The sequence below is a fragment of the Vespa velutina genome, chromosome 2, assembly GCF_912470025.1.
Source record: "Vespa velutina chromosome 2, iVesVel2.1, whole genome shotgun sequence".
Lineage (NCBI taxonomy): Eukaryota > Metazoa > Arthropoda > Insecta > Hymenoptera > Vespidae > Vespa > Vespa velutina.
This window is the reverse complement of record NC_062189.1, coordinates 7,655,789-7,672,692: the sequence shown is the minus strand read 5'-3', so window position 1 is coordinate 7,672,692 and position 16,904 is coordinate 7,655,789. Positions and strand designations below refer to the sequence as shown.

At 39.6% G+C, this 16,904-nt stretch overlaps 1 protein-coding gene and 1 non-coding gene across 6 annotated transcripts in view; both read left to right on the top strand.

Annotated features, from left to right (window-relative positions):
* Positions 1 to 16,904, top strand: part of LOC124946743 (probable E3 ubiquitin-protein ligase IRF2BPL) — a 42,778-nt gene that overhangs the window by 7,179 nt on the left and 18,695 nt on the right. The window contains exon 1 of one of the 5 annotated variants that reach the window (XM_047487915.1): positions 13,936 to 16,529. The exons of 2 other annotated variants lie outside the window; for them this stretch is intronic. In XM_047487915.1, the coding sequence (XP_047343871.1) occupies positions 15,815 to 16,529 (715 nt within the window). In that variant the 5' untranslated portion in view covers positions 13,936 to 15,814. Of the gene's footprint in view, positions 1 to 13,935; positions 16,530 to 16,904 lie in introns of those variants that run through there. 2 more of the 5 variants (XM_047487916.1, XM_047487914.1) reach the window with 2 other exon arrangements.
* On the top strand, positions 143 to 214 carry Trnat-cgu. The gene has a single exon. It is a non-coding gene; the product is annotated as a tRNA-Thr (tRNA).

Sequence of the window (16,904 nt, the reverse complement as noted above, 5' to 3'; positions counted from 1 at the left end):
ATAAAAATAAAATAACATTATTTTATAATACTATGATGACAAATATAGGCGTTATATATTAGTAAAAATAATATATTCTATATAATAATGAAAATATTCGACGCAACTCTGATCAATTCTGAATTAACAAAGGAAATCGTCAGCCTCTTTAGCTCAGTGGCAGAGCACTGGTCTCGTAAACCAGGGGTCGTGAGTTCAAACCTCACAGGAGGCAATCTTTTTTTTCTCTTTATTATTTCTTCTCGTTTTACTTCATTTGTTGGATAAATTACTATAAGTGAAATTGCGATAAGTAAGTTTATCGCGATATTTTTTCCAATTTTTATCTATCGAATCTTCGAAAATCTTTTTTTCGTTTTGTTATTCGAAAAAATAAATTCCGAGTATGATAAATAATTCCAAAGAAATTATATATATATATATATATATATATATATATATATATATATATATATATATATGATATAATGTCTAATTTTTAATTAAATAAATAAACACTTCTGGGAGTATTAAATCAATAGGAGGAAATAGAATAGATAGAAATATAGGAATAATTAAAAGGTGCCTCTTGGATACATGGCAATCTCGAATTCTGTCTGCGCACTGGAGTCTACAAATGCGAGCCACGTAACGCGAACCCGTGCGTTCTCGATATTCAAGAGTTACACTCAGCGGCGGAGGCGGAGGCGGTGGCGGTGGTGGCGGTGGCAGCAGCGCCGACGAGCAATTCTGTTTCCGTAAAATGTGTCTGCAAAGTGAAAAGGCTCGAGAAAGTAATAGCTTCGAATTTTCAAATACATATTCTTCTTTAAGCTAAACGTAAGTTGCGATTAAAAATTACAAAAAATTATGTGACATCAGCGTCAAAATAAAAGTAATTCACATTTATATCTATTCATATACGTATGTACATATGCACTATGCCTTTTTATTTTAAAAGATGACGAATGATCGATGATATTTAACATAACCTCTAATATACATACACACATACGCGTACGCACGCGCGCCTGAAGAAAAATTAACGTTTGAAAATCGAAAAGGAAAAGAAAAAAGAAAAAAGGAAAAGTAATAAAAAAATAAAAAAAAATTAATAATAATAATAATAATAATAATAATAATAATAATAATAATAACAATAACAAGTACAAGAAAAAAAAGATATCACGTAATTTCTCATTTGTTTGCGCTTTCCATGAAAAGCTTACGTCGCAGCCCAAGCTCGCGCTTCTGCAGAGCATACACGGACACGTACATACACACACAGAGATAACGTGCAACATATATGTGTACACGTAGCGATAAAGACGCATTACGGTAGCGCGTAGTAGAAACGTGAGATGTATACCGTCGTTCTCATTCACGTCGAAGCATTCGCTGCACATTCTCTCACCGCTAGTATTCCAGTATTCCACGGCGTGCTCGGGCGCCCTCGGAACTACGGGGCTTACGTGACGTGCATCGCCATCGATGGGTCTTTTGAGAAAGGCGCCTTGCCTTCCTTCCACTCCACTTCATTCCACTGTACTCCACTCCACTCCACTCCACTCCACCGACTGTTAAATTTTCTACGATAACACAGAGACTTTCTATCTCTGATTTTGCCAATTCAAAAACAAAAGATGTACTTTTTTTTTATTTTTTATTTTACTTTTTACTTATTTATTTATTTGTTTATTTTTTTTTTCTTTTTTTCAACTAAAATCTCTACAATCTCGATCTTTCTTTCTTTCTTTTTTCTTTCTTGATTTTTTTTATCTATATAAGTGCATACATTGCAAATTGTATAATATGAGATTTATGCTATATCCTTATACTACGTTATAGTATAGAGTCTGTATGTATGCATATATATATATATATATATATATATATATATATATATATATATATAGTATAAAATGGGTCGAATATACTATATATATAGTACAAAATGGTACTATATATATATATACTATATATATATATAGTACAAATATCAAATCTTCTTAAGTGGTTTTTCAAAATCAATTACTCGATATTACTAGATTTTTTAGACTAATTCTTTATTTAATTTACAAACCTTTATTTATTTTAAAAACCTACGAAATATTGGCCTACTCTTTATATATGTATATCTATAATATAATATTATACTATAGCATAAGTATATTAAAACTATTTATTAATACTAATATTTATTATAACTATCTATAAATATAGTTATATTATAATATATATTATTAAAAATATAGTATAACAAGTATATATATGTATAACTTATATTAATCAAACATTAACTTCGGAAAAAAATAAAAATCGTTTAGAGAGAGGGAGAGAGAGAGAGAGCGACCATATAAAATTTTCAGTATTTTTAATCTTTGTAGAAGACAAGTTGTATACTTGTTCGTATCACAAGATACGCGATAAAAGAGTCTTATCTGAAAGAGTAGAACGGTACGTCAGTGTCTTCCCCCTTCTACCGTATCCTTTGCCCATCTTCTTGCCTCCGACCCCTACCCCCGCACCCACCCCCTCGACCACTTTCCACACCGCGTTACGTTCCCGACGTCGCTTCATTCCCGGTCTTACTCTCCTGAGTCTTCGTTCCCGACGATGATTGAGGGGAAAATTATCGCTATCGACACGCGAAGACAACGTGACTCTTTCTCGCTCTCTATCACTCGTTCGTTCGCTCGCTCGCTCACTCACTCTCACTATCTTTCGTTGTATTTCTCTCTCTTTCTCTTTCTTTCTTTCTTTCTTGCTCCTTTTCTTACTCCTAAGGAAGCAAACTCGATCAATACAAACGTTCTTCTTTTTTTCCCATATATATATATATATATATGTACTTTTCATGTTTTCTTCATTATATGTATTTAACGGAGGAAGATTCGGGATCGGGAGAAGGGATATCGAGAGATTAATATTTATATCTTCGTCTTATAGGTTAGAAAAGAGATATCTCTATGTATGAATATATCTACATATATGTACGTATAGTCAACATAGTACTTATTTTTTATATTTATTTCTAATGCATATTTACTTGAAAAATTATTTATATTAAAATATTACGTAATATTTTAATATGTAAGAGTATAAATTATGAATTTGTTTGCTAAGTATCTGTTTTTTTCTATCTTTTTTAATCACTTTACGAAAGAATTCTTTGCAACTGACACAATAAGATAAGAAGCAACGAAATGTGCTTCGCCTTTGCGATTATCATATTATTGATAACGTTATCTATGTGTGTATATATATATACATATATATATATACATATATATATATATATATACATATATATATATATATATTATATGTTAACGTTATATTTATATATATGTAAATTTTGTTATATTCGTAAAAATGTCTTGCAAAATATCAAAATGTTTGTTGTTTATTTGTTTTTTTTTCTTTGTTATTAAAAAATCCATTTTGCAATATGTGTATGTTTGTGTGTGTGTATAACGAATAATAATGGACGAATTAATCAAATTAATGAATAATAATAATAATAATAATAATAATAATAATAATAATAATAATAATAATAATAATAATAATGTATAACGAATAATAATAGACGAATTAATTGAATTAATGAATAATAATAATAATAATAATATTTAATAAATAATAATGGAAAAATTTTCGAAGATAAAAGTATAAAGAATAGAAAAACAAAAATAAAGAGAAGAACACAAAAAAGAAACTGAAAGAAAACGTTTTTGGTCCGATACGATGGAGAAATGTCGTGTGATCTTTTACAAGATGACATAAATATTTATAGGACGAAGAGCAAAAGTTACGATTTCACTCACGAAATATTCACACTGGCCTCTGTCACCCCGTCAAAGCCGATAAAATATATGGATGGACACATACTAGAAGGAGGAATAGTGTGTATAAACCGTATCGACGTAATATACGTGCGATATTCTATCAGCTGCATTAGTAAATAACATTTCAGCTTATGGCCGCAGCTGTCGATGATAATACGTATAACCGTGCGTTTCCAAGTTCTCTTACCTCTTTATCGTAACTCCCATCTATCACCACCCCCAACTCCAACTCCAACTCCATCTTAATCTTATCCCCCCTTACCTCCATTCTTACTGTGATGTGCATTCTGATTGTTAAAATGTTATATTTTTTCGGATTGTTGCCTTTATTTTCGCGAACGAATTATAACGAATCGAAACGCAACTACTTAATAAATACGTTTCATGGTACTTTGTTTTTAAAAGGTAACGTAAGAAACAATATGGCGCGCATAAAAAGATATACACATTTAAAAACGCACAAAAGATGACGAGACAACGACGACGACAACAACGACGACAACAACGACGACAACAACGACGACAACAACGATGACAACAACGACGACGACAATAACTACAACGACGATGACGATGACGATGACGATGACGATGACGATGACGATGATGATGACGGTGACAATGACAATGACGATTCACCTTTTACAAGAGATGCAAAAGAAAAGAAGGAAGAAGAAGTTGACCTTGAATCCGCAGCCTTGCTCCGCTCGATGTGGGAAGAAAGAAAGAGTACGAATGAAATGATTTCGCAAATAGCATCGTTGCGAAGAGTAGCACGAGAAATTTACTCTCCTTTAATGTGTACAAAAGGGAAAGAGATAGAGAGACAGACAGACAGAGAGAAAGAGAGAGTACAGTACTTTAGAGATTCTAATTCCTGAGTGATGTTTCTTCTTACCATTAACTTTTTCTGATACATGAAAAGGTGTCAGCAAAACATGAAAAAAAGTCAGCTTAAAAATAGAAACCTATTGCAAGTGATTGGTCATCTCTCTTTCTCTCTCTCTTTCCCCTCTCTCTCTCTATGTATCTATCTATCTATCTATCTATTTATTTCTGTCCATCTGTAACTGTTATTATATATTTCGTAAAAGGAAAAAAACAAAAACAAAAGAAGTTGTATAATGTCGCAAATAAACGCGCGATTAACGGCAGACGGACGGGCAGACGGATGGACGGACAGACGAACGGACGAACCCACAGACCGGTAGCTTTGTTTCGCTATATGTAGAGAGAAGGGGGGAGTAAGAGAGAGCCACTCATCCAGCAAGTGAGAAATGACAGCACAGGAAGAATGCATAATCGCGTCACGTTTTCATTATCCCATTCCTAACACGTGACTGCAAATACTTGTTTGTACTCATAACTCATGATGCATTCGGTCTAGTGCATACATGTGTTCTAGTACCACGTGTCTTTTTCTCTCTATCTCTCTCTTTCGGTCTCTGTCTCTTTCTCTCTCTCTCTCTCTCTCTCTCTCTCTCTCTCTCTCTCTCTCCTTGTGAAAAAGAAAAAAGAAAAACAATAACAAAACAGAAAAGGAAAGGAAAACAGACTCAAGAAATAAAAGAATTAGAAGAAGAATGAGTATATATTATTCGCGTTTGGTAAACACCTTTAAAGACAACGGAATAATTTCAAATATACGAATTTATTATCGGTCGTTCATGCTTTAGACTCTCATGATTCTTTCATCGTTCCTCAAACTTCATTTATTATTAAAATCGAATATGCTCCGATATTCGAATAGTTGAATATTCAATGAATTCTTATAAAATTGATTTGTCGAAAAAATGGGCGTAATTCAAAGGATATATATACTTATTTATTTATTTATACATATACATATACGTACAAAGTACAATGTGTATACATATACATATGTACTTTATATATATTGTATTTGTACTGTATGTACTGTATTTATTGTGTTATATTTATATATGACTTAAGTTTTTTTTTTATATAAAACGCGCGTATTCACGCACAAAAATACCTATACACGCGCGCGCACGAGCGCACACAAGGAAAAGAAAAACGATAAAATATTTCACTATCATTGAGAGGATTAGTCATCGCTACTAACCCACATTTATGATATAGACCGCTTTTATAACGCTTCCTTGAGTAAAGGCACCCATCTGTTGAGGCACCTGACTCGATTCACCTGCCGCAGGTACGTCGTTACGTACACGAGCTGCCTGCCTGCCAGCTAGCCTACCTATGCCTGGCCGTCTGCTCGACAACCCGGCTGGTTTCGTCAGGTGCTTCTTCCTTTAATATCGCCCACTGTGCTTAAGAACAAAGAAAACCTTCGATGTCTCCTCTTAGAAGACTATATTACGATACGATAGAAAATTTTGTTAAAATATTTTTATTTTTAACTTCTTATTAGAATTGTTCATTAAAATCCAATCATCGTCTATTAAAATCCAATTTCAATCAATTCTACTAACGTTGCTTCTTTTTGATATTATTACTGCAAAGTGGTAAATATAAAAAAAAAAATATTCATATAAATACACCTCTTTCTTTAACGATCAATATTACGATCGCAAAATACAGTTGGCAATAATTAAGATTACGGCATATACTAGCGTATAAAAGTATACAAGATATATCAAAGATATCGAATATATATACATATATATATTCGAGAACCCATGCGTTATTATTTTATATCATTGAATATAACCAATTAAAATTAACTGGACCAGAAAAGGTTTACAAAGTTATTTCCAACGCATCGTCTGGATCATTGTCGAGTCCCTGTGCAATTTCTCACTGTGCGGAGGAAAAACGTGCCTAAGATGTGTTGTTACATGAAGAAGAAGTATAAGAAAAGTAAGAAAAAGAAGAATAAGAAAAGAAGGAGAGAGAGAGCGAGAACGGACTATATCGTTGTGCGGGTGAACGGAATGGGAATGAGAGAAAGAAAGATGGAGCGAGTCGCGTAAAAACGTCGTCCGATGGAGGAGGTACGTTTTTCGAATGAAGAGAGTGAGGGAAAGAGAGAGAGAGAGGGAGGGAGGGAGGGGGAGAGAGAGAGAGAGAGAGAGAGAGAAGGTGTGGTGAGTCGAGGGAGACGAAGTTTGCACGCGGCGCGGAACCAACCGGTCGTTGCGCGATTCGCGAATGGCGGGGAGAATGACAGTGGAAGAGTGGTGGATACATACGGAAAGAGAGAGAGGGGGAACAGCAGCCGGCCGAGCGTCGAACCAACGGCTACACGCGAGCGATGTCATTGTGCGTCGCCGAGTCGTCGTCGTCGTCGTCGTCGAGCGTGTGCATCGTTGATGTGTGGATGGGATGGTTGCGTTCGACGAGGAGGTCAGGCAAGAGAGAGGGGGAAGGAGTGAGACTGGTCGAGCCACGTTGCGTGCCTTTTCTCCTTCCCGCTACTCTCCGGTGTAGTCGCTCTTTCGAGCTTATAAGATGACGTCACGTTAGTCATGAGAAAAGCTGTAAGGGAGAGAGGAGAAGAGGAGGGAAGGGGGGTAGGGAGAAAGAGACGAAGACGACGACGACGACGACGACGACGACAGAAAGAACGACGAAGCGTAAAAGAGGAGGGTTTTGTAGAGCGTACCCTCTTCTCCCCCAGAGACAAACGAGGTGATACCTAACCAAAACGCCATGCAAGATGTTGGTTTGCACGTGAAACCTAACAGGAGCGCGAGAGCTGTCTTCGATTTTCCATCCTTCTCTCATCCTTTTCTTTTTCTCTCAAACTATATGCCGTTTGATGCCTTCTTTCCCTTTCCCTTGCGTTTGTTTACAAACACACCTGTAAACTCGGTCGAATATATGACAGCATAGTTGTAACATTCCTTCTTCCCTCCTCCGGTCAGCGTCACGGATAAAGAAAAGAACGAAAGATAAGAAAAGAAGAGGGAAAGATAAGAAAGGAAAAAGACAGGACGATTGAAAAAGAACGTTATTGCAGTTTGTTATCGTTTCCTTTCGAATCGTTCTCTAGAAAGAAGATATGCAACAACGCAAGAAGCCACTATCTCAACGAGCGGCTGAGCGGCGAGCGGCGCAATGCCTGTTATATTACTTTCGTTTTCTCCTGACGCTACGTTTAACGACGCCATCTTGAATGATGGCGGCGAACCGCTGCGACGGCGGCGGCGATATGGTGGTGGTGGATTTTTCTGGCTGTTCCTCGTGGTAAAAGTCAAAATGAATAATTCGTGTATAAAGGTTTGTTTTAACAATACATACTCAAGGAACATAATTCAATTCAGGATAATGAGAGAATTGTCTATTATCGAGTAAAACTATTAATGTCTATCTTTCTCTCTCTCTCTCTCTCTCTCTTTCTTTCCCCTCTCCTCAAACCTTTCGTTGTCGTCCTCGATACGCTGCATTGTCACGCCGTGACATCGCAGAGCGCATAACGTAAACGTAACGTATGTAACGTACGACACCGTGCCATTGTCGCGCGCCAATGTAACAACAGCTCGTATGATCGGACCGACAACGCGTCGCGTTTTTAGCCGTGACTGCTTACGGAGATCGACCGTCGTATTCGTGACGTCATCGTATTGTAGTTGCTAGTAGGTTGCCTACCGAATTAGGTCGACGTTGTCGGACGAGCGTCCGTTCGTTGTGCTTTTTACTACATAAATATATGTATATATATATATATATACACGTACATACGTACGTACTTACATACATATATACGTAGTTCACCAATGCAGATGATCAACGTGAACGATCGTACGACATAAAACTCTTTCAAAATCACTAACCTCAACTACGTTGATCTAATAGCCGTATGAAAAGAAATAAAGAAAAAAAAAAAAAAGAATAAAAAAGAATTAGTAATTTTCATCAAGCAGATGATCTTTGCGAAGTTCTACGTTGATCAAACGAAAAGGCGAAAGGCGTGGGTCGTAGAAAGAAACAGGAAGAGAACGTACGCTCTACTTGGCTCGATAGTCATCGGTGCTTTCGCAACGAATAACGAATGCAAAAAAAAAAAGAAAAACAAAGAAAAGAAAGATTTGAAATCGGACGAATCGAATTAACAGACAGGAATTGATGTTGATAATAATAATAATAATAATAATAATAATAATAATAATAATAATAATAATAATAATAATATTAATAATAATAATAATAATAATAATAATAATAATAGTAATAACAACAATAATAATAATAATATCCTTCGCGCTTTTTCTCCTCGCGTTTGTCGCTAGCCGTTCGTACCGACGATACGAGGCCAAGGACAAGAGCAAAGGGGGACAGGGTTGATACTCGAAACGGAAATCTCATTAGCAACGTTACATCTAACGATCCGACTTTGCATTCGTGCTAGAAAAGCATGATATATATATATATATATATATCACGCTTTTATATATATATATATATATGAGAGATTCAGAATGAGAGAGAGAGAGAGAGAGAGAGAGAGAGAGACAGAGAGAAAGAGAGAGAGAAGGAAGAGTCGTCGGGATGGTATTCGAGCGATAGGTACAAGAACCTCGGCGGGAATAACCTAACGCAACCCCAGGTCAATATCGCGTCGAGATCCTTGAAGCAGCGGCGACGTTTTCGACGGTGATAGTAGCACGAGTCGTCGCGGTTCTACCAGAAGGTTAGTAGTGAACGACCGGATTGATTTTCTCCGGCCGGCTTGCACCGTGACGTGACGGAACGGTATTATCTCTCCCTCTACCCGCCACACCCTCCTGCGCCACCGCTACTACCACCTCCATCACTACTACCATCGTCGTCGTCACCACTACCACACCACTACTACCACTACCACTACCACCACCACCCGGTACGCGGAGTCTCCTGAGGCGCTTTTCCATGAGAACCAAACGAACACAAGGGTAGACTGCTGCTGTTGCTGCTGTGCTATTGCCGTTGCCGCTGCTTCTGCTTCTTTGCCATCGTCTCTATCCACATCTCTCTTCTCCTTCTTACTTGTTTCTACTACACTCTACGACATTGCTTGTGGTTCGTCATCGCTTCGAACGTCGGAGGAAGGAGAGGGAGAAAAGAGAGAGAGGGAGAGAGAGAGAGAGAGAGAGAGAGAAGAGTAGAGTAGAGTAGTAAATCGATACCGTCAACTGAATCACGGCATTACGTATCTTTTCCTTTCTCTCTCTCTCTCTATATATATATTATATATATATCATATATATGTATGTATGTATGTATGTATACATCTCTTTTTATCTATCTACATAGAAGTAAATATCTCTACGAAAGACTCAACAGCAAAGTTCGATTTTAACGGAAATCGTTGACGAACTATAGACCAACGACGCGACGACGACGACCTAGGAACGACGCAATCCAGAAGCTTCGTACTATCAGGCAACGCTGCTCGTACTTCTATCGCTACGTTGCCACGTTTTGCGCCGGTGACGTCACGAGACGCACTAAGAATCATGCGAGAGTACGTAAGGACAGCCGGTGGCGGCTTGCCTGAAGTACGACTCGACTTCATACTATATACATTCACACTGTATATACATTCATACGTTGAAGCTCGACTCTATACGCTTGTACGAAAAACAAAACAAAAGAAAGAAAACAAGAAAAAAACAATAAAAGAGAAAAAGGAGGTAAAACGATGCTCTCTCTTCGGGTTGAGCTCGATCCTAACCGATTAAAATCTTTATCTGTGTTATCTTATGTTACTCCACTCTCTTTTTTTTCTTTTAATCGTGTTTCTTTGTTTCTTTTTTTCTTTCTTTGTTTTTCTTTTCACTCTATCTCGAATCGCGTCGTATCTGTTACACGGAGTTACGTCACACAAGACGAGATAACACCGATGTTTGTTTCCTGCATAATACTTGCAACGGCATTTTAGATTTCTATGTCATTTATCTTCGTGTTTTTCGTTAATATTATTGAAAAAAGAAAAAAAAAGAGAAAAAATAGGATGGGATGATCTTTCATTCTCTCTCTCTTTCTCTCTCGATTAAATCGATCACCCAAACAAACTTTACGAACAACGAGTTATTCATTTTCGTCGTTCGTCTGGCGATTAGTCCGTCTCGACGAAACCGGAAGGAATTCATTCCGTGAGATGCATTTACGTTGATAAAAAAGGATGAAAAAAAAACAGGAAAAAAAATATAAGAGAAAAGAAAAGAAGAAAAAAACAGCAGCCCATCGTTGGTCTGCCCCTATGCGAAATGTAGTGACCCAGTGACACGCAATGGGAAACGTGCTATATACATACGTATGTACATACATACATATTGTATACACACACATATATATAGTGCCTTCTATAGAAGTTAACTTACTCTACGACGGGACACGGTTCGACAAGTAGCTTCTGTTGTTTCCTGCAACTAAACTCGTCGACTCGGGTGGTAGCGGGGGAGAATGGGAAAGATGAAGCGGGATGGGGTGGGTTGGGTTGGTTGGTGGTTGGTACGATTCCGTATATGCATATTCGCAAAATTCATAATATTATTACACATCATCATTTCACCATATTATAAAAAAAAATGGGAGAAGTAATGTTACTTTTTGATACTATGCGTAACAGGTTGGTTCATCGGACATTTTCAAGAGAAAGATGAAAAGAAAGAAATAGCGAAATAGAATAGGGTGGTAAAGATGGGTTGATAAAAAATGGTGGTAAAGTTGTAGAGGGTGGACAAAGGTAGGTAAAAGTAAAAGCGTAAAATGACGATAAGAATTTTCTAGGAAAGGGAGAAGAAAGAATGCGTGAGAGGTGCGAGGCATGGAGGTGGGTTGTATGAAACTAGAGACTATCAGGAATCTCTCTCTCTCTTTTTCTCTCTCGATAGAGAAAAGGCAAGAAAATTGTGTTGGCACGTTGATCCGCGTTTAAAATCGGCTCTGCCACTGTTGTTTCCTCCTCTCAAAGCGAATCCAATATCTCGCACGTGCTCGAGTTATCCAGAGGTCAAACCAAAATTATCGATCGGTTCGACGGGCGACCGTGTGTATTTGTGTATGTGTATATGTATGTACGTAAGTACATACGGCTTTTATACGGTTCGAAACGCGATTTCGACGTTGATTCAGCCTTCGGCCTCTCTCGTTTATCACAACTCGTTTCGAGTCTTCTGAAGATAAGCGTCCCCGTGCGATTAAGTTATACTCTTTCTTGCTAACTCTTGCGATAACCATGAAAATGGACTATGTAAGAAGCGCGAGTAGTAGCTCCCTAGATCTCTCTTTCTCTCTCTCTCTCTCTCTCTCTCTTCCTCTCCTTTCTTTAGTTGCGATCTTCGCTTTTAGCAGCTCTAATATTATGATAAATAAAACCGCGTGTACATACATATACGTATGTCTTTCTCTGTGTTAATATGTGCGTGTGTGTAAGGAACGAGAGGATAAAAACACATGTCGACGTCGAACGATCCTTCGTTTATTTACGTCGTCACGAAACGAGTAAGAAAGAGGTAGGGGGAGGGATGAGGTAGCAGCAATGGATTGAGAGAAGGGTCAGAGGGGGACAGGAAGAGAGGCGTTCGAGAGGGATATTATCGGCCTCCTTCTCCTCTTCCTTCTCCTTCTTCTCTTCTACTTCTTTTTCTTCTCTTCGATTCTAAACAGTATACAGCTGCCAGCAAAGTTTCTTCCTTACGCGCGATACCGTATCGCTGCGAACGAGAGAGAGCGGCGGTAATAGCAATAGCACGTCTTCGACGAGGAAATTTTCATATATTGCTAACTTGTTCTACGTTATGATGTCACATACAGAGGGTGATGTCATTCAAAACGAACCGATGACGGACATTTATACATATTTCGTGGAATATTCCTTCCGGAAAGGATCATTTATATACTTGAGAAGAGAGAGAGAGAGAAAGAGAGAGAGAGAGAGAGAGAGAGAGAGACATTCAATTTGTATATGTATATATTATTTGTATGATATATATGATATGTACATATTTATGTATATATATATATATATATATATATATATATATATATGTATATATGTGTGTGTATTGTGACAAAAAAGAAAAAAAACGAAAAATGCGCAATTGCATAATTTCGAGAATTCTCAACTCATAAGGTTTGCAATAGCATAGAAAATGATAACGCGTGGTCTGATGAATGCATTCTATCACAACGAAGTTCCAATCTCCATTGATCGTTATCTATCTCGTTCTTCTTATCGACGAAGGAAAAAAAAAGCAAATAAACGATCGCGCCACTCGTGAATGTAATCAGAATGATGATACTAATCAGTGTTGTTTATAACAGAGAAAAAGAGAAAGAAAATAAGAATGAGAGATTATCTCAAGGAAAAATAAATATATAAGGTTTCGTTCGTTCGTGTCTATTATCTGGATGAATCGACGTATATTACGTTTTGCAAGCTAACAGAATATTATATATATATATACAAATTTATTACAATCCAAAAGAATAAATAAAGCAGAGAGAGAAAGAGAAAGAGATAGAGAGAGAGAGAGAGAGAGAGAGAGAATAAGAGAGAGAGAGAATAAGAGAGAGAGAGAGAGAGAGAGAGAGAGAGAGAGAGAGAGAGAGAAAGAGAAAGTCGTCAAAGACTCAAAGGAAAAAGTAATAACCGATGGATTTTAGGAGTTTTTCTCGAGCGTGTAAAAGACCTCTTCTCTCGAAAAGAAGTCTGGTGAGGAAATGCGCATGCGCATTATTGTATATCGCGTCGTTTCTTGTAACCCCTCTTTCTATCTCTCTCTCTCTCTTTTTCTCTCTCTACATTATCAACAGCAGCAATAAGCATAGCACGGCGCAGCATAGCATAATATAGCATAGCATAGCATAGCATAGCATAGCATAGCATAGCATAGTATAGCATAGTATAGCATAACATAGTATAGCATAACATAGTATAGCATAGCATAGCATAGCATAGCATAGCATAGCATAGCATAGCAAAGCATAGCAAAGCATAACATAGCATAGCATAGCATAGCATAGCGTCGCATCGCATCGCATCCTTCGTATCCCGGTCGTGTGTGGTGCCGGCTACGTGTCAGCCTAGGGCGCTTGCTGGCGCGCCTGCGCCTCTTTGCGATTATGACGTCACAGAATGTGACGCCATAGCGCCCGATTGGCGGAGAGCGCGTCGTACTCGCGTAGCGTCGCGTTTTGCGTCGTGTCGTGTCTCATCGCGTCCGTCTCGTCTCGTTTCGTTGCGTCGTCGTGTCGTCGTCGTCGAGTCGTGGACCGGTCCGACGAGGTGGGTCGCCGGTTAAGCGCGAACGTTCCACGAGTTTAACAAGGAGAAGAGGGGAGCCGCGCGCATGCTCAAGGGAACGAACTGAGGAGAGCAGAGAAGAAAAGAGAAGAGTGGTGGAGTGGTGGAAGGGAAGGGAAAGAGGGGGTGAGGCGAGCAGGGGTTAGAAACGGTGAAAAGAATCGCTAGCGCGATTCGCAAACGGACTCACTCTCTCGTGTAGCTGCGCGCGTCGAGTGAGCGAAAGAAGAAGAGGATAGTAGTGGCGACGACGACGGCGACGGCGGTAACTGTGCGCCGGCGGCAGCGGTGGTAGTGGGGGAGGTGACAGTGGCAGTAGTGAGGAGTAGGAGAAGAGGAAGACAGAGAGCGTGCGCAGCGCACGACAGCGTCGGCGACGCGTGGTGGTAGGGGTGACGAAGGGAGCGGGGATTGTTCGGAGGAAGCGACACCCGTAGCTCCGCTTTACCGCCGCATTCTCGAGCGTTCGTCTCCGTTCGTCTCGTCGTCGTTGTCGGCGTGTAGTAGCACCAGCGGCAGAAGCAGAAGCACTAGGAGTACCACTACTACACCAGCAGATCAGTAGGAGTAGTAGTAGTAGTAGTAGTGCCCAGTATACAGAAGCACTAGGCAACATAGCAATCGGTGTGCGACGCGGTCTACGCACGTACTATCCGCCCGCGCCCGCGCGCGCGCGCTCGCTCGCTCGCTCTGTTCGCAAACTCGTGTTATAACCACGTATTGCTACTCTCCGTTGGTCTGTGTTTTCATTGTTCTCTCTTCCCTCCCCCCTCTTCGCACGTTCCTTTTGCTATTTTTTTTGTTTGTTTTTTCTCTTTTTTCCCTAGTGGAAGATCACTTTTTCTTCTGCTTCGCGAGCTCGTCATCGTCATCGTCATCGTCATCGTCGTCATTATCTCCTCTCTCTCTCTCTCTCTCTCTCTCTTATTCCGCCATTAATTTTTGGCGGTTTGTGTTCGTGAAAGAGAGATAGAAAAAAAAAAAAGAAACAACTTCCCCCACCCTGTCTTTACTGGTTTTGATAGTAATTTTTTTCTTACTTACTGTCGACAATCGGGCAGTATTCGTCGCGTTCTTCGTGCCACCGATTCTCCACAACGGCTAGTGATCCACGCTCGAAAGGAGAAGAGAACAAAGAGAGCAGCCAGGAGAAAAGGAAAGAGAAAAAGAGAGAGAGAGAGAGGAGAGAGATCGAGCCGTTTGGAGTGGGAGGGAGAGAGATCGAAGTGACGTTTCCGTGGGAGTTCCTTCTCGAACAGAGGTGGAATCCTTTCGCGAGTGCGTAGTGTGCGCGTAAAGAGGGTTCTTCGTGTTCGCTGCTCCCTTCTAACGTATAGAACGGGTCATGCTCTAGATACGGTTTTCTGTGAGTTACTTACTTAACGTGTTCAACAAGAAAATTGTATCCGACCAGAGTTCGTCGAAGACTAGAGGAAAACCTAGTAAGACTTATATTATAACAGAAGGACAGAGAAACAGAGGAAGAGAGAGATAAAGAGAGAAAGAAAGAAAGAAATAAGGAAGGAAGGAAGGAAGGAGCGAGAGGAAGAGAGAGATAAAGAAAAAAAGAGAAGAGAAGAGAAAAAGACGGAGGAGTGAAAAGGAAAGCGAAAAGTGGATGTGAGTAGTGATAGGAAAAATAAAAGGAGGGAGAGGAGTGTGCTGTGTGCGTGTGTGTTGTCTGTCTCTCTCTCGCTCGCTCGCTTGCTCGGTTGCTCATTGTGGCACGAGTTTTCGATATCGCTGGATATATCGAAAAGTCGTCAAAATGATGGGAAAGAGAACGCAGTGTTACTTGTGCGACCTACCCAGAATGCCCTGGGCAATGATCATGGACTTTTCCGAGCCGGTATGCCGTGGATGCGTTAATTACGAGGGAGCCGACAGAATAGATTTAGTATTAGAATCGGCAAAACAATTGAAAAAGGCTCATGGTTTCCAAGATGCCAGGCCGTCCGCGTCTAAGGGTTATAGATCGGCCGGTCATACGGAACACAATGGTGGGCCGAATTTGGACGTTCTATCGATACAGAACGCCGGTCAGACACACTCGAGGCATCACAATATTGCCGCAAGTTACTCCCAGTTGCATCACAGGAACTCTATAACGGAATTCAATTCCGGTAATACTAGACAACAAATATCAAGACAACACGAGGACGGTCATGATCTCGGTAATGGATTGAGAGGGAACAACGTTAGAATTCCTAACGCCCACCTTGCCGCTGTCGCCCATCACGTGAGCCTAGGTCATAACAGAGGTATGTCGCAATTGAAGCGTGGCATATCGGCGATAGATGAGGACGAACACACGGAAAAAAGGTTATCGTTGGAGGATCAACATCCGGTAAGGCCGCCTCTAACGAGGGGCGACTCTTTGCCCGCCGTCAGTTTGGCCGTTAGCTACGTTCACGATAGAAACAAGGAGAAACACCCTGTTAGGGCGCCGAGCTTTGAAACCGCGACCACGTTCAAGGCCAATGGTGAGTCTCCCTGTCAACGTCCTCGCGCCTATCCTCTCTCTTTCTCTCTCTCTCTCTCTCTCTCTCTCTCTCTCTCTCTCTCTCTCTCTCTCCTCACCAATCTTTTCCCCCATCCGCCACCTCTCTCTACTTAGATAGCTAACTAAATACTACTATTATTACTACTACTCCACTACTACTACCACTATTACTATTACTATTACTATTACTATTACTCTCTTTCTTATTACAATCTTTTGTTCGTACTTTACGACCATTACTTTTTTCTCTCGTTCGTCCTCGTATCTTCTTCGCTCCCTTTTTAAAATTTCCTGCCCAACTCTCCACCTACCTCTTGTTGCGCTATCTTATTTTCAAATGCTTCTTTAATGACGT